This window comes from Phyllostomus discolor, chromosome 1 (genome assembly GCF_004126475.2).
Source record: "Phyllostomus discolor isolate MPI-MPIP mPhyDis1 chromosome 1, mPhyDis1.pri.v3, whole genome shotgun sequence".
NCBI classification, from domain to species: Eukaryota; Metazoa; Chordata; class Mammalia; order Chiroptera; family Phyllostomidae; genus Phyllostomus; species Phyllostomus discolor.
The window spans coordinates 175487007-175504858 of record NC_040903.2 but is presented as its reverse complement, the minus strand read 5'-3'; the positions used below and the strand labels follow the sequence as shown (position 1 = coordinate 175504858).

At 38.2% G+C, this 17852-nt stretch overlaps 2 protein-coding genes and 1 non-coding gene across 7 annotated transcripts; all 3 read left to right on the top strand.

The window, feature by feature from the left end:
• Nucleotides 1-1142: 1142 nt before the first annotated feature.
• TIPIN (TIMELESS interacting protein) lies at nucleotides 1143-15426 on the top strand. 5 transcript variants are annotated; one of them, XM_036009429.1, is made up of 9 exons: nucleotides 1349-1365; nucleotides 3525-3695; nucleotides 3978-4118; nucleotides 4242-4320; nucleotides 4527-4602; nucleotides 7998-8120; nucleotides 8361-8424; nucleotides 13097-13303; nucleotides 15026-15426. In XM_036009429.1, the coding sequence occupies exons 3-9, from the start codon at nucleotides 3986-3988 to the stop codon at nucleotides 15214-15216; spliced, it is 873 nt and encodes a 290-aa protein (XP_035865322.1). In that variant the 5' UTR covers nucleotides 1349-1365; nucleotides 3525-3695; nucleotides 3978-3985; the 3' UTR covers nucleotides 15217-15426. The 5 variants fall into 5 exon arrangements, with proteins under 5 accessions (XP_028363703.1, XP_035865330.1, XP_035865322.1 ...); XM_028507902.2 differs by lacking the exons at nucleotides 1349-1365; nucleotides 3525-3695 and adding an exon at nucleotides 1143-1280; XM_036009437.1 differs by lacking the exon at nucleotides 3525-3695 and having other exon boundaries at nucleotides 1345-1365.
• LOC114493723 lies at nucleotides 8870-9005 on the top strand. Its single transcript, XR_003684325.1, has one exon.
• Nucleotides 9648-10105, top strand: LOC114493171 (FXYD domain-containing ion transport regulator 4-like). Its single transcript, XM_028507904.2, has one exon. It carries the CDS (start codon nucleotides 9710-9712, stop codon nucleotides 9932-9934), a length of 225 nt encoding a protein of 74 aa, XP_028363705.1. The 5' UTR covers nucleotides 9648-9709; the 3' UTR covers nucleotides 9935-10105.
• Nucleotides 15427-17852: the final 2426 nt, after the last annotated feature.

The window sequence follows — 17852 nt, the reverse complement described above, 5'->3', positions numbered from 1 at the left end:
GGATTTTATTTATTTATTTTTAGAGTGAGAGGAAGGGAGGGATTGAGGAAGGGCAAGAAACACCTATGGGCTGCCTCTGTACACATTTTGACTGGGACCAAACCTGAAATACAGGCATGTGCCCTGACTGAGAATCAAACATGCGATCTTTTTCTTTGCAGGAGGATGTCCAACTAACTGAGCCACACCAGTCAGGGCTATTCGGACTCTTGAGGCTGACATATCTCCTATTCAAGTTAATGCTAACTGAATTCATTGTTTAATATTAATGTTACCTTGCACATGTAGAAATTAACCGTAAAACTAAGGAAAATGTGGTATATATACATGTTTGCACACAATTTTTAGAGAGAGCTTAGTTTATCTTATTCTTTTCACATGCTTGATTTATTCTTTGCTTTTAATATTTCAAGCTACAGAAAAATAGAATAAGGTTGCAAACACTACTCATGTTGGTTTATCAAATCTTGCTAAATTTGCTGCAGATAACTTTTTTAGATTTTTTGAATAGTTAATGCATTTATATGTTCAAAAATGTGTAGTTGAGTCTTCATCCCATCCTGTTCCATATGCCCAGTTCCCACCCCCACAGGTATATATTTATTGCCCCCCAGTTTTGTGTGTGAGTGCGCATGTGCACATACAAACAGGACTATTATCTGAACTCACTTAAAAACGATTAACAGTAACAAATCTTTGACATTATTCTTTGTGTCTACACTGCTAACACTCTTTACTGCCTGATTTATCTCAGCTCATTATTCAACAAATAATAAAACTTCAGGTTTAGAATTCTGTTAACTCTGAAGAATCAGTAGTTGCTTATCAAATTGCCTCTATCCTTTCTACTCCACCAACAATCCGGTTTTCTAGAAAACTGAGGACTATTTCCAAAGCCTAAAATGCTTAGAGCATCACAAAGGTGAACTTGACGCAAATAAAAAGGCTTATCTCCTTTGAGGAATTCAGGAAGCAGGAAGCGGTGGGGAGGGGAACCCTCGGGTGGGCGAACCCGGGAAAAAGGGTGAGTCGGAAGTGGGTAGGCAGGACTTGGGGGCTGTGGGGGATCCCGGGGAAGGCGGAGTCGGATGCGGGTGGGCGGGACCAGAGGGAGGCGGGTCCTATAGTTTCAACCCGGTAGTGCGCAGATTTGGCGCCAAACAACGAAGGCTCTTTTGGGGCGGTAGCTCTAGAGTCTCGCGAGAAGTGAGGTTTGCTTTGCCCGCCAAGCAGAGTTGTGTGGCGGCTGCTTTCTGCTTGAGATGAGAGCGTGCTGGTGGGTGAGTCAAATCCCTGTCGGGAGAAAAGACCGAGGAATTCAGGAGCAGGATCCGGGGTGCTAGGGAGTCGCAAGGAGAGAGTGAGGTTGGAGGACAGGACTAGGGTGGACTCAGCGGAGCAGGACAGGCCTGACTGGCCGCGACCTGTGGGGCGAGGAGACCGGTGGGGCCAGGGCGGGCACATTTACTTTTTGTTTATGTTTCGGATCCGCCTCTCACTCAACCTAGTGTTTTAGCGGGAAGGAACGTGTACCGTATACATCTTCACATGGCCAGCTTCTGTCCATGGGCTTTAGGCATAGAAGGCATCTCGTGACGATTGATTGGTCGAATGAGTGAAGTCGCAGTGAGAGAAGAGGCGGGGGAGCGAGGGTGAGAATGTTGGAGAACAATGGGTTGGGAAATTCAGTGTGCTCGGGGATGGTTAGCAAAGAGGGACATCGGGTCAGCCTGGTAGAACTGCTAACCTTGCTGCTTGTGAGGTTATGATCTCTAACTGCCTTTCTTCCAATTTTGAAAAGCTGTCGTTCTTGATCCTTACTTGAAGATACGGTAGGCCCATCGTCGAGTTGATACTTACTTTGTTTTTATGTATTATGGTCATGGAAATTTAGAGGAGAGACTACAGATCATCAGCTCCAGTAGTTCTGCAGTTTTGGGGAAGCTTTGGAATTCTTTTCTCCGTTCCTTCATTCAGCAAATATATATGGAGCATCAGCTGTGTACCAGCTTTGGGGATGCAATGTTGAAGCACAGAGACCTGCCTGGTACCCCCCCCCCCCCCCCCCCGCCTTTTTAATCCTTACCCGAGGAAATGTTCATTGATTTTAGAGAGAGGAAGGGGAGAGAGAAACATCGTGTGTGAGAGAAGCATGGATTGCCGCCCCCCCCCCCCCCACACACACAACGGGGACGGCCCCCCACCACCTTTTGGTGAACAGGACAACACTCCAACCCACCTAGCCACCTGGCCAGGGTCCTGGTCTTTGTCCTTTTGGAGCTACATACAGTCTAGTATGGGAAGAAAACATTAATCAAACAAGTAGAACTTAATGTTGAACTTCATACTTTGAATGCTTATTATAGGTATTCCGTGTAGGGAAATTGGGGCAGACTTTTCTGTGGAGGTGTCGTAGACATCGAAGAGATTACGAGTGGGGCAGAGCCTTCCAGATAGGAAGCGGGCTGCCCTGGCGGGTGTGGCTCAGTTGGTTGGGCGTTGTCCTGCAAACTGAGAGGTGGATGGTTGGAGCTGGGTCAGGTCAGGGCGCCTGCGAGAGGCAACTGATGGAGGCAACTAATAGGTTGATGTTTCTCACTCGGGTGATTCTCTCCCTCTCTTTCTCCTTCCCTTCCCCTCTTTCTAGAATCAGTAAAAGAAAAAGAGATAGGAAATGTCCTTTACAAAAAAGTCTAGTGGCCTGAGGGACCTCTTACAGCTCTTTCGAAGAACTGAAAGACAAGAGCGTGGAGAGTGGTGTGGAGTGAGGTTGGAGAAGTAGGAGGGTACCAAGCCAAGCAGAGCCTTGGAATTGCATCACCATCTAAGAGCAGAAGGAAGCCATTGAAATATTTAAGCCAAGTGGTAAAGCAGTCAGCTTTACATTTCTAAAGGCTCAACCTGACTGTAATTTGGAGAAGCCAAAAGTGGATAGGAGTCATGGAGTAGTCCAAGTAGCCATGTTGGGGAGTGGTTGTGGAGACAGGGAGAAATGGATAGATTCAAGGGATTTTTAGGAGGTAAAATGGACAGCATATGTAGGGTAGAGGGAAGAAAGTGTCAAGGATGACTTGTAGGTTTCTGACTTACTTAGCTGGATAGATGTCATTCAGTGAATTGGGAAAATGAGAAGTTTGGTTTGTACATGACGAGTTATAGGTGCCTTTGAGAAATTTAAAGTAGGGATCTGGAGCTCAGATTTGATGCCTAAGATGGAAATTAAAAAAAAATTAGTCATCTGTAAATGCTTATTCAAACAATGTGTATAAATGAGTGGAGAAGGCCTAGGATGGAGTCTTGGATACTTACCAGGTTAGAGGAAGATAAATCTTCAAAGAATATCCAGGAGGAGTGTCCAAAGGGAGGAAAACCAGGTGATACTATGTTTCAGAAGACAGTGGAGACACTTTTCCAGAAAAGCAACTAATCAGAAGTGTCAGATGTTGCTGAGAGGTCAAGTAAGATGGTATCGAAAGGCATTCTTTAAAGTTACTGACTTGAAGACTATTTCTCTTTCTTCAAAGGAAACCTTACCTAGAAGATCAGTATGTAAACAGATTTTTGTTACAAGCTGCTCTGGTTGAAGTTGCTGCCGAGGTACCTATCCCTTGCATATTTCATACCCATTTGGACTATAGTTTGGAACTTTCTGAAAGTTCAGATCATTTTATGATTGAAGAAATTCAACAGTTGAGGTAAAATGATTTGTTCAAGATTATATTGTTATTTAATGGTGGGGTATACATTAGAATTCAATTCTTCTGGTTTTTAGCCCATGACTATTGACTAAAGTTATGAAAACCATAACTTCTGGTTTTCATTCCATAACTATTATCATCTCCACTTCTTTTCATCATTTGTGAGTTTGAAATATGGTTTAACAGACTGAAACACATGAATTTTCCTACAGGTAGATCTTAACTGTGTAGTAGGAAAACTACTTGCATGAATAAATGTGCTTACTTTTTTTCTCCCAGAGGAAAAGATGCTGGAACCACAGGAGGATGGCTTGATTGGACTGTCAGCTTATGAGCACGTAGAAGATGAAACTTTTCCTCCTTTCCCACCTCCAGCATCTCCAGAGAGAGAAGATGGTGAAGGAGCTGAACCTGATGATGGTCTGTATAGAGTTCCAAAAAGTATCTGTATTCACTTATCCATTTATCAGCTTAGAAATGATCTATTTTATAGATGAGGCTTAAATTATTTAAGTAATATTAAATCTTGCAATATTTTACCAGAGTCAGGAAGAGCGGCACCTATTCCTGTACCTCCAAAGAGAACAGTTAAAAGGAATATACCCAAGCTGGATGCCCAGAGGTATATTAACTATTTCCTTAAATATTTATACTTTTTCTTTACATCTTTTTCCCCCTCAAGTTATAAGCTTTTGGTTGGGAGTATTTGGAGATCAAATATTTATAAAGATTTTTTTCAATTCAGATAATATCTTTTCTTCCTGTGGTCATGGTTTGGCCTTGATGGATCTAGAAAACTTGGAATTAAAAACCTACTTCTATTCACAGATTAACTTCTGAGAGAGGGCTTCCAGCATTAAGGCATGTGTTTGATAAGGCAAAATTCAAAGGTAAAGGTCATGAGGTAAGAAATGTCTGGATTCTGTTTTAGACCTTTGTTTTTTAAAGTACAGTCATCCCTCAGTATCTGTGGGTTACTGGTTTTAGGACCCCTGCAGATGCCCAAATCTATAGATGCTCAAGTCCTTTACATAAATGGCGTAGTATTTGCATATAAGCTACTTTACATCATCTCCAGGTTACTTGTGATTCCTAATGCAATGTAAATATTAAGTCAATAGCTGTTACATTGTTTAAGGAATAATGACAAGAAAAAAGTCTGTGCATGTTTAGTATAGACGCAGTAACCATTTTAGGCCTAACTATATAGCACATGTCAGCAACAGTGTAACATTTTTTTTCCTGAATATTTTCAGTCCACAGTTGATTGAATCCATGAATATAGAACCCACTGTATGTAGGGCTGACTATCTATAAAACTGAGCTTGTTACCATGTTGTTCGGAATCTTAGAATGTTTCACAGACACAACCATTCATTGTCATCTCTTCTGAGAAACTATAATGTGGAGAGGCACTGTTATAAAAATCAGAAAACATGTCTTGTAGTCTTGCTTTGCCACGGTATGGCTTTAGTAAAATCATATGTGAGTCAGTAAGCCTGAGTTTATACTTCGTAATTTTGAGGAATAAAATTTACTTTGTCTACTTTGGAGAGTGGTTTTAAGTGTTATGAGAGCAAGGACTTTACCTGTATTGATCATTTATGTGTCCCCAAGATATGGTACCGTACCTTGTTCATAATAGATGTCAGTTAAGTTTTGTTGGAAAAGGGAGACATTTCAGAACTGTCCATCACTCCTTGGACAAACGTACATTTAAAGTTTTTCTTTTCTTTTTTTTTTTAAAGATTTTATTTATTTATTTTTAGAGAGGGAAGGGAAGGAGAGAGAGAGAGAGAGAGAGAGAGAGAGAGAGAGAGACAGAGACATCAATGTGCGGTTGCTGGGGGTTGTGGCCTGCAACCTAGGCATGTGCCCTGACTGGGAATTGAACCTGCGACACTTTGGATCGCAGCCCGTGCTCAATCCACTGAGCTTCGCCAGCCAGGGCTAAAGTTTTTCTTTATTTTTTTTTTTAACTGATTTTAGAGAGAGAAACATCGATTTGTTGTTCCACTTAGGTTTTTTGGTTGCTTCTTATATGTTCCCTAACCAGAGATTGAACCTGCAACCTTGGTATATTGGGGTGATGTTATAACCAAATGAGCTACCTGTCCAGGGCCATTTAAAATTTTTCTTTGAATCATGTAGATATATTTTCGTGCAGTTCATGAAGTATTTTCAAATACATTCTTTTTTTAATCTTTATTGATTTGTTGTTCCACTTATTTATGCATTCCTTCATTGGTTGCTTCCTGTATGTACCCTGACAGGGTTGAGGGGATGGAACCCTCAACCTTGCCTTATCAGGAAGATGCTCTAACCAACTGAGCTACCTGGGATAGGTGCTTGTCCCATTATCTAATTAAGGAGACTAAGTTTTAAGTGTCCAGTGACAACAGTTAGGGTGAAGCCTAGATTTCCCATTTAATAGCCCAGTTAGAATAATGTTACCTGCATCTTGGTGTGGTATGCAGGATAATTGGAAAGAGGGAAGTGACTGGAGGCTGACAGCAATTGAGAGGTTGTTGCTCTACCAGTGGAACAAGGTGAAAATAGCTTGGATAGGGTAGTAGCAGAGATCAACATATAGTATGTGTAGTTGATTGGACTTAGAGGGATGATAAAGGAGTCAAAACCAATCCCAAGATTTCAAACCTGGAGGGCTGAAAATTGTGTGCATTTGCTCAGCTTCAGTGGACAGGAAGAGTGTGTCCTGTTTTGCCATAAAACTAAATATAAATCAGGATATATTAAAGCCATTCCCAGCTCAGTTAATTGCCCTTGCTGAAATTTTCAGGTAGTAATGATGAATTGGTGCTTTGAATTTACGAAGTCTTCTTTTTTTTTTTTTTTTTTTCGAAGTCTTCATTATTTTCATAATAAGATTTATATGAAGGATGATTATTTTGCATTTCACTGGCTGAGGGTGGGCTTTGAAAGGGTTTATCTAGTCTTCTGTACTTTGCCCTTGAAAATTCTTAGTATTTTATCACAGAGACTTCCCATTGTATTTAGCTATTTCTCTTCTTTTGTTCCTTGAGTCTAAAATGACATTGAGAGGTGGCTAGCCAGCTACCCCCAACAACTGGAAAATGAGATTAGGTGATTGAATTTCTAAAAGCACTTTTATCTTACCCCAAATGGTATGGCTCAGTTGGCTGGGCATCGTCCTGAAAAGCAAAAGGTCACTAGTTTGATTCCTGGTCAGGGCACAGGCCTGGGTTGTGGGTTCAGTCCCTGGTCTGAGTGCACACAAGAGGCAATCAGTTCATATTTCTCTCCCTCTCTTTGTCCCTTCCCTCCCCTTCTCTGAAAATAAATTTAAAAATATTTTTTAAAAATTCTTTAAAAAATAACCCCTTTTTTATTAGTGAGAATGATAAGACATTACACTCAGAATTACATATTTAGCTATTGGTAGAGTTGATTGTCTTAACCATTGACTTCTTAGACAAGTAAATAACAATAGTAATCACCAACATTTGAGTGCTCACTTTGAGTCAGGTGCTTTAACTTGTATTATTTAATCTTCATAATAACCCAGTGAATTATGTATATTTTCATTTTATACATGAAGAAAGCACAGAGGAGTCATTTGTTCAAAGTCACAGCTGTAAAGTGGTAGAATTGAGATTCGAATCTATGTAGCCTGATCCAGAACCGGTTTTTAACCACTCTCCTATTTTAAAATATTGTTAAGAATATTTATTTTATAATAAAACCCAGAATTAGGCACTTTTCTCATTGATAACTCCAGTTTACTAGACTTTAATTTTATTTTAAAAAATTTTAATGTTAAATTGAAATTTCAAATATAGGTATTCTGGTTTGAGAATGTTTAAACTGTTCTTTCTTGCTGGTCCCTAGTACGTTTTGCCCTTGGGATTTCTGAATGTATTTCTACAATGCTGAATTCTCAATGCTTTTTTGTCTATATGTGATTTAGGGACCTGCCACTTTGTTTAGTTATTTCTAAAAGATATCTTGACATAGTTTATTAAAGCTTATTTTTAGTAGTATTTTACAGTCCTGAAAAGATACATGATTATCTTTTAACTTTTATTGAGTTTTCATCCATTTTTCCCCCTCTGATTTAAAAAGGAAAATTGTATCCAGTGCTTTTTTTAGACTGCAATCCCCTAAGTCCTTAATAGATATTTTTCTTAAAGTTTCTTCACCTTATAAATGTAAAATGACACCAATGACTTTGGCATTACTATTCAATTCTAAAATCTGCTGACAAGGTCAGTTCTGAGAGTGTATTTCCTATTTAGCATTTTTATTTTTATGTGCCAGGCTGAAGACTTGAAGACACTAATCAGACACATGGAGCACTGGGCACACAGGCTATTCCCTAAACTGCAGTTTGAGGATTTTATCGACAGAGTTGAATACCTGGGAAATAAAAAGGAAGTTCAGGTATGTGCTGAGATTATTGTGAATATCATTCACAATGTTGAATAGTACAAGGATAGGTTTAGTAAAGGCTAATAAGTAGCTGTTTTGGGGTCTTCATTTTGAAATATGTCTTGGTAGAACAAAAGAAAATTAATAGTAGTTACTTGAAGAACAACTTCTGTGAAACTCAGAATGGAATAAATGACCTTCCCACCCCCAAATGTTATTAGTGAAAATGTAAAACCATCTCTTTATTTTCAGACCTGTTTAAAACGAATTCGACTTGATCTCCCTATTTTACATGAAGATTTTATTAGCAATAATGGTAAGAATATCGATTTATCTACTTCATAACAGTTTTTTTTAGAAGTGGATTTAGTTGGGACAGACAGTATTATAAGACTGGATTCTTAGTCTATGTTGATCATATAATTAAAGTACAGTAAATAGGAATGAGTGAAAATACTTTGGTACATTTAGAATGTTGTGTATGACATTCATTTCTTTAAAGACATGGCTGCAATGCTATTAAGAGATGTAAAAATGTATTTAGCCATAGAACATTAGCTTTCAAGAACTCTGATGGTGATCCACAGCTCCTTTGTAGTTCTTGTTAGTAAAAACAGAGGACAAAATATAGTGTTCATGTACATGTACACCATTAAAAAAAAAAGTGGCTCTGGGCAATTAGGCAGAATAATTTGGTGGTGAAATAGTTTACATTTCACTCAAGAGTGCAGATCCTGGACATAGGACTTTAGTAGACCTACGTGACTGTTCCTGGTATTGATTGCATTGATTAGCTGTACAATGCAACCTTAGGCAGTCACACACATCAAAGCATATGGTTCCTGCCGACAGAGTCTGTATAGTTATCAGATTTTCTGTGCGATGGCTCCATACATGTTTGTTTTTTATTTTTTTTAACTTTTAGTAGATGTAGAAAACACAGGCTCCATGTAGAATTCCCTTAAGTTATTTATAAATTGCTTTTAAAAGTGTGAAAGATTGTGATTTAAATAATCCAAAATTTAGTTTTTTTGTAATATATGGTATGTACGGATGGCATGGCATTTGGTATATGGAAAAGAATTTGTTCTTATAGTACTAAATCCCATAGCATATGCTACTGGGTTAGTTACTTTAGTCAGCTGCACTTTTTGACCTGCGTACTGTTTGTTAAATTAAACATTTAGGGATAAAGATAAGATGAGACCCCTTGTGGTATGGGCTAACAGACTAGTGAACAAGTCAGGCATACCATTGCCAGTAGTGTGATAGGTGTTTTAACTAGAGATATGAACAGGGTATAGGGTAGGCTGCAAAGGAGAGTAGTTACTTTTATCTAGGGGAGGGGAAAGCTTCACAGAGGAGGCATCACAGGAATGTTAAAAGATGAGCCATTAACTGTCAGGCAGATTCATTTACTCCTCTACACAAATAGTAGGACCATTCTTGGGATTATAGGCATGCGAAATATAGGGTATATAGAGGAGGTCTGTAGCAGAGAGCCTTGTTTGTTGATTTTTTAAAAAGATTTTGACAGCCCCAGCAGCTTCCTCAGACCTGCTCTGTGCACACTGCTCTCAGGCCTGCCCTGCAGCTGTGACATGGAGAGAGTGACCTGGGGCCTTCTCTTTGCACTGGCAGGCATGCCTGCCTTTGAAGCCAATGATCTGGTTGATAAATATAGCCCCTTCTATTACGACTGGGAAGGCCTGCAGCTGGGTGGGACAATCTGCGCAGGGCTCTTGTGCATCGTTGGACTCTTGTTCATCCTAAGTGGCAAATGTAAATGCAAGAACAATCAGAAGCAAAGCCCCTTACCTGAGTAGGCTGTTCCATTCATCACTTCAGGCTCTGCCAGTACCTGCTGAGCTCAGGACCAGCTTTGTGGCACTCCCAGTGCCAGATCCTATGCTGTTCCCTCCCTACTTGGAGGCCTTTCTATGGGTTGACCCTTAGTCTCCCTTCTGATCAGGAAGCTGCCCAAAGCTTATTTCTAAATTAAAGGGAAAAAAAAGATTTTATTTTATTTATTTTTAAAGAGAGGGGAAGGAAGTGAGAAAGGGAGGGAAAGAAACGTCAATGTGTCATTGCCTCTCATGCACCCCCTACTGGGAACCTGGCCTGCAACCCAGGCATGTGTCCTGACTGGAAATCAAGTCAGCAACCCTTTTGTTTGCAGGCCAGCACTCAATCCACTGAGCCACACCACCTGGGACTTAATGTTTTTTTTTATTATTTTTTTTAATCTCAAGTAAATGGTATCCAAACCTTTAGGATCAGAACCACAACAACAAAATTTTTTGAGCCCTGGCTGGTATAGCTCAGTGGATTGGGCACGAGCTGCAAATCAAAGGGTCGCCAGTTCGATTCCCAGTCGGGGCACATGCCTGGGTTGCAGGTCAGGTTCCCAGTACGGGGTGCTCAAGAGGCAACCACACATTGATATTTCTCTCCCTCTCTCCTTCTCTTCTCCTCTGTCTAAAAAGGAATAAATAAAATCTTCCAAAATTTTTCTTGAGCATTTTATTTACTTACTTTTATAATACATTTACTTCTGTACTGATCATGATGTACATTTTTGTTGTCACCAAAACACTACCATACAGTTTTAAACTGAGAACAACATGATTAAATATTCAAACTGTGCTCAAATGTCAACACTGTGAAGTCCTGACCACTATGGTAAAATTATGCCTCATCCCCATTCCTAATTCCTCTATACTTTTTTAATAGCACTTATTTCTCTTTAATTATTATATCATTTGCTTATCTGTTAGTTTATGTGTACCAAAGTAACAGCATTCTGTGACACATTGAGTATTTCTGACTTTAGCTTCTTTGCCACTGTGGCCTACATATAATGAAGTGAATGAATTTCATGTATGGTTCTATTTATTTAATTTATTATTTTTAAAAGTTTTATTTATTTATTTTTAGAGAGAGGGAAGAACGGGAAGGGGAGGTAGAGAGGGAGAGAAACATCAATGTGTGGTTGCCTCTCATGCACCCCCTACTGGGGACCTGGCCTGCAACCCAGGCATGTGACCTCACTGGGAATCGAACCAGCAACTCTTTGATTTGCAGACTGACATTAAATCCACTAAGCCACACCAGCCAGGGCTGTTTTTAATCCCATTTTTATACTAGTCCAAGCTCCATCAGTGGTTACATTCACATTGTTTATCCATAAAACATTGTGTTAGACCATTTCCTATTGACAGTATCTTTCCTTTCATGGCTCACAAAAAAGTAGTTCTTTATTATGCATTTTATTATTATTAATTCAGAATCTTTTAAGTCCTATAAGATGAAGCATAATAAAACTCCATATGTTGGCCCTGGCTGGTGTGGCTCAGTGGATTGAGTGGCAGCCTGTGAACCAAAGGGTCGCTGGTTCAATTTCCCAGTCAGCACATGCCTGGGTTGTGGGACCTGTGGGCCAGGTCCCCAGTAGGAGGTGCATGAGAGGCAACCACACACTGATGTTTCTCTCCTCTCTTTCTCCTTCCCTTCCCCTCTCTCTAAAAATAAATAAATAAAATCTTTGAAAAAAAAAACAACGTTGGGCAGTTGGTTCTAATACTTGTTTCTTAACTTCCCCAGCAATGTTTTCTACTTGTACGCCATCATTATTTTCTGACAAAGGAGTGCTAAAATGCACTCCTTTGTTTCTTGTCACAAATTTTTTCCATGTCAGGAAGGAAAAATATATGGCTGTTTGTCTTTCATTAATAAGGAAGAAACCTCAAAAGGGGTTTGGATTACAAAAGATTGGATTAAATATATGATTTTTTTAAAGTCTCACTAGAATAATTGTAAAGGTTTATATTCATTTATTAAATGTTTTGCTAGTCGTGATAGTTTCTACTGTCCCTAGTTAAAACCTCAAGGCACAGTAAGTACATAAGACAAGGGTGGTATCAATATACGTAAATTTATTTTTCATTTTCATTTTTTGTAAACTCTTATTTCAAGCAGTGTTCTTGGTGATAAATTTTTTTTCTTGCCTCCTAGTCAGATCTGTGATGAGGTCATTTTTTAACCCCATGATGTGAATGAATAATGTGAATGAAGGAGAGAAGGTGAAGTGTTAGCTTTGCCTCTTCTTTTTTTTTTTTTAAAGTTTGCTTGTGCTTGTATTATCTTCTACTTTTAGGTGTTTGTTTTGCAACAATCTTTTTAAGCAATAAAGCTACTACTTGTGCATTTTGTTGGTGTTGTTTTGGTTAAAACTAGATAGTCTGTTAGTCTACTTAACTGGGCAGTCAGAATCAGCTGTCACAGTGTGCTGAAATTGAAGGATGAGTGAGGGCCCCACTCCCTGACCCTTCCTCAGTGTGGAGCTGCCTGATTAAGATGGCTTACAGATCACGTGATAACTGTCATGTGGATAAGTGATAGTTTATCACTGCCAGTCCTTATTTTAAATATAAGATAGTAAAACTTAATTTTTCTTAATCCTTAAATGAGTTATAAATGGAAGGTGAAAGTTTACCTTCCATAACACTGGATCATTTTAGGGGTATCCTACTTGGAGATAACTAGTACACATGCCTTTAAGACTTCATTAAGAAGAATAATGTAGAAAACACTGAATTTTTTGAAAAATTAACTTGGAAATATGTGCATAGATCTCTAAATTTCTTTTCCTTTTTCACTTTGTATATGGGTTTTACCCTGTTAAAAAATAGCCTATATAAGATTATTATTGTATATTATGGCAAGCTATTAAAATGTTTTCGTTTAATTTAAAGCAAGAATATTCTTTGGATTCTTTAAGTTCTTTTATTACCCCAAACATAAAATATTTCTAATCATAACCGAGAACTTTTGCTTTCTGTTTGTGCATATTTTTAAACTAGTATTTTCATTTGATTTAAAATACCTTTTTAAAGTAATCTATCAATATTCCTTTTACTTGTTTAAATCAAGCATGTGTCTAATGAGTTTAATCCTCGTACTGTACTCACTTTTTCTTTCTACTGCAGATGAAGCAGGGGAAAATAATGACCATGATGTAACTGCTGCTGAATTAGAACCCTTTTTGACAAACTCATCTGAAAATGTGAATTTTGCTTCTGAGTCAAGTAAAAGTCTAACCGAAGAGCAACAACAAAGAATTGAGAGAAATAAACAACTGGCCTTGGAAAGAAGGCAGGCAAAGCTATTGAGTAATAGTCAGTCCCTTGAAAATGGTAAATTTTATGGTGTTTTTTATGTGCTACTATTAATATAGCAGGGATATGTTAGAAATTTTAACTTCTCTACTATGTCCCAAGATAAAATATCTCTAGGAATAGAAAAATAACATAGTATATTAAGTTTATGTACATTTGAGAGAAAGAGACTGCAAATGAGTTAGCTGTTTGGGATCCTCAAAGAATAAATGAATCCAAGATGGTTTTCTGAATAGTTGAGTACCTCTTAAAGAGTTATTTTAATCATTTAAAATTGATTCTGAATCTTTGAAAAACATATTATTCCCTGACTCCTTAAAGCATGTGACAAATAATTTTATCTTTAGGATTATAATTATGAACATTAATTATGGTACTTTTCTAAACATATAAAATGCCTTTTGCACCCATTGAGGATTTTAGAGCCATTTGCTATGGCATGAGTAGGTGGTTCTAAAATTTTTGTTTTAGCTGCATCGTGTCACTTTTGTTGTGAGCTATCAGCTTGATCACCTGTTATATTACCTTCTGTTTAGTAAAACTGCCGTAAAATTTGCTGTTTTGAAAACATACTGTGGATTTGGAAAGAAGACAGCCAAGTTTTTTAAAACTATATTTAAAAATAGCAGTCCTGGCCAGGTAGCTCAGTTGGTTAGAACATCACCCCAGGATGCCAGGGTTGCAGGTTTGATTCCTGGTCAGGGCACATACAAGAATTAACCAATGAATGCATGGATAAGAACAAGAAATTGAAGTTTCTCTCTTTCTAAAATCAGTAGTAAAAACTAAAAATAATTGCAAGTTGGTTTTGAATGAAGCTGGATGGCATGTCACTCTCAATTTCAAATCCAGTCTTTCCTTTTGAAATAGGAAAATAAAGAGTTTTAGTAAGTAATGAAGATTACCATGATACAAAACTAGTTTTACCCAAGATAAGATTCTCAAGTGAAAATTATTGTGACTATATTATGATTTTTTTCCAATTAAAATGACTTTAATTTTTAAGTTTACAAATGAATGTTTTATTCCTTCCATGTGGAAAAAATGGATGGCAGTAATAAATGTCAACCGCTGCTGATCGCAGGGTTTTGTCTTGCTGTCATTATCAAAGTATACCTGGCAATAAGCATTTTAAGATTCATCTTCTACTTATAATACACAACTTTAAAATTGCCCAAATAGAAGTAAGTACCTTAAATTTTCTGTACTGTAGATCACTTTGACATACAGCTTTTAGAGCATCTGATCTTTTAAAATTTCTGTCTAGTAGTTGTGATTTTGAATGAGAATAGTTGTTTATTGCATTAATTCAAGAGTTTGAGTTTACTACCTTTCAAGACCTTGAATTTAAAAACAGAATTTAAAAAAATTTATTGGTTGATTTTAGAGAAATGGGGAGAGAGAGGAAAAAAAAAACACTGACTTGTTATTCCACTTATTGACACATTCATGGTTTCTCCTTATATGTGCTCTCAATGGGGATCGAACCTGTAACCTTGGCATATCAGGACATTACTCTAATCTGCTGAGCTACCCAGCCAGGGCCAAGACCCCTTGCATTTTCTAATGGACTTTATACATGTATAAAAATGGCTTTTGGGGGGAGAAATTGATGATAATTAACAAGAACTAAAATGATCATAGATATTATTTCTGTTGCTCTAAGCTTGTGAAGAGATTTGTGTTAGGTGAGATTGGATTAAGTGCCTAAATAATGTATAATAATGATTTCTCTTTCAGATTTATTAATGAACACATCCAGGGCACAGACAGTTGAAGATCTTAAAATAGGTGAGGATCAAAATGAGGAGGAGTCAGATGGATTTAACAAAGACATTCTAGATAATACACATAATGATGGTGCTGCCAATATAGTAAATGAAGAAGAGGAATTAAAAATAGAGAAAACTCAACTGGACCAGTCCTTTTAAAATTAAAATTGTACAGCAGTAACTTTATGCTTCCTCCAGAAATGTTGGATAGGCCTCAACCAAGAGAAAATTAACTTGATATCCTCCAAGTCTAAGATTACTATGTATTTTGTATACTTTGAGTAAAATCCTTATGTAGTAAAACCTATATGGATACCTGTTTAAAATCTGGTATTATTTATAATTATACTTGTTTCTTTATTAACTTTATTTAAGCCTATTTATTTTCTTAGTGTTTTTATATAGATTGGATTTCATAATAATGATTAGTAGTTAATAAGCAGCTTCTGCTGCAGGTGTGCCCATTGAAGGCCTTGTTTTCACTAAATTGATGTTTTTAAGATACAAATATATATAACAAATCCATTTAAAAATACAAATAAAAATCTTACAAACTGTTTCTAGAGGCTTTATAAAAGTTTCTAATTGCTATTTAGTTTGCAGTTTACAGTTTTGGTAAAATGGCCCTGGCTGGTGTGGGTCTGGATTGAATGCTGTGCTGGCCTACAAACCAAAGTGTCGCTGGTTCAATTCCTGGTTAGGGTACATGCTTAGGTTGTGCCCTAGGGGCCAGGCACCCAGCAGGGGACATGTGAGAGGCAACCATACATTGATATTTCTCTCCTTTTTCTTCCTCCCTTCTCCTCTCTCTAAAAATAAAGTCTTTTTAAAAATATTTAAGGTTTTTATGTGCTTACATGTATTTTGAGGAGTGACTATAATTCTTAAAGGATCACATAAAAGGTTAATAAATTGCCTGGCTATGTAGGTGCTAGGGAGCTTCTAATATTCCTTGGTATCCACTGAGCAGGTGGAGAGAAACTTGCAAAGTATTATGAGAAACATAGAGCACCTAGGGCAGATTCACAGGAGACCTTCGAGTTCATGGAGATTCCAAAGATTGGGGAGTGCATGTACAATGGTGAACAGAAATGAAAATCTAGGAAATAAGGAAGATTTGGGTATGGTGAATATGAGGCTAGAGGTATTAGGCCCAGATAGTGAGAAGACCTGGTTAGAATTTTTCCTGCCTGAGTTTATCAATTTGGTAGAGGGGTAATTACAGCTAAGGAAGTACTGCATTGACAACTAAGTTTAAAGAAGGTCGGTCTGGTTCTTAGCTGGAGATTCCCATGGAGGGAGGGGGAAGGTAAAATGTTTTTATAAACCAGGAGATGGGAAAGTTGCAATTTATGAGAAAGTCGGGCAGTGGTGGTGCTGAAGTACCTTCTATCCATGAAGCTGGAGATCTTCCTCTCTTCAGGCTTCCTGACTTCAGGTGAGGATGGGGAGTGACAAAGATGGTTTGTTTGAAAGGCCAGTAAGTCGAGTATAAGAACCTATGAGGTATGGGAGGCTGGGGTGGCTGTGAGCTTGCTGGGGACTGGCACAGTAAGGAGCCAAGAAGCATATGCCTTTGAGGATTGTGGCTTATTGCTGCCAATAGGGGATCGGCTAGAAGATGGAGCCCAGTCTCTTCAAAGGAAACTAATGCTTAGAGAAATGAGAGTTATTTTTCCAGAGGTGGGATTTGCTGGCAAGGTGAGAAGTCAACCAGGGTAAGAGCAATGCAACTCATGGCCTGAGGAGTACTCAGAAAAAAAGGTGGAAAGGGAGGTTTAAGAACGGACATACCTGTGTACCCTACTCCTCTGTCACCAACTGGTGCTGGGGACAACAGGGAAGGTTAGAGTCAAATGATGAAATTGTTTTAAAGAGATAGGTGGATAGGACTAAGTCTTGGTGTCTGAAAGTGACTGGAAAGTTCATCTGATAGACGTCGAGGGACCTATGACCCACGGTAGCAATTACTGGAAAAACCTGATTTGAGACAAGCTACCCAAATATCAGTTCTGAGTTTATTAAAAAGCTTCTGGCAACTTGATTTGCAGAGCCACCATCCGCTACTCATTTCTGAAAAATAAGTGTCCATAGTGACCTAATTGTACTTGGTTTAATGCAACTTTATTGATGAGAAACCAGTCTACACATATAGTAGTCCCTCTTATCTGCAGGGGATGCGTTCCAAGACCCTCAGCAGATGTCTAAAACTGGATAGTTCCAACCCTATATATACCATGTTTCCTCCTATGTACACATGCTTCTAATACAGTTGAATTTATAAATTAGAAACAGATTAACAATAATAAAGTAGAACAATTATAAAATGCTGGAATAAAAGGTATGTGAATGTGGTCTCTTAGCAAACTGGCACAAATTTCTTTTTCCTTCACATTTTCACAGAAGAGTCCTTATTGTAGCTAAATCTTAGTGACCTCAGCATGTGGTTTTTTTTCTTTGCTTACTGGGAACTGTCACCTTTTCACCTAAGGAAGCGCTGGATTGCTTCTCTGGCACATTTTAATTGGCAGCATCACTACTCTTGTGCTTTTGGGCCAATAGGAAGTCAATAGTCAATCTGATAACCGAGATTGCTAAGTGACTAATAGGCTGGTAGCATATACCCACTGGTATGCTGTGGGTACACTGAATGGTTTGTGTCCTGTGCAGGATGGAGTGGGATAGCAAAAGATTTCACCAGGATACTGAGAACGGCATGCAATTTACAACTTATGAATTGAGTATTTCTGGAATTTTCTATTTAATATTTTTAGAGCATGGTTGACTGTGGGTGA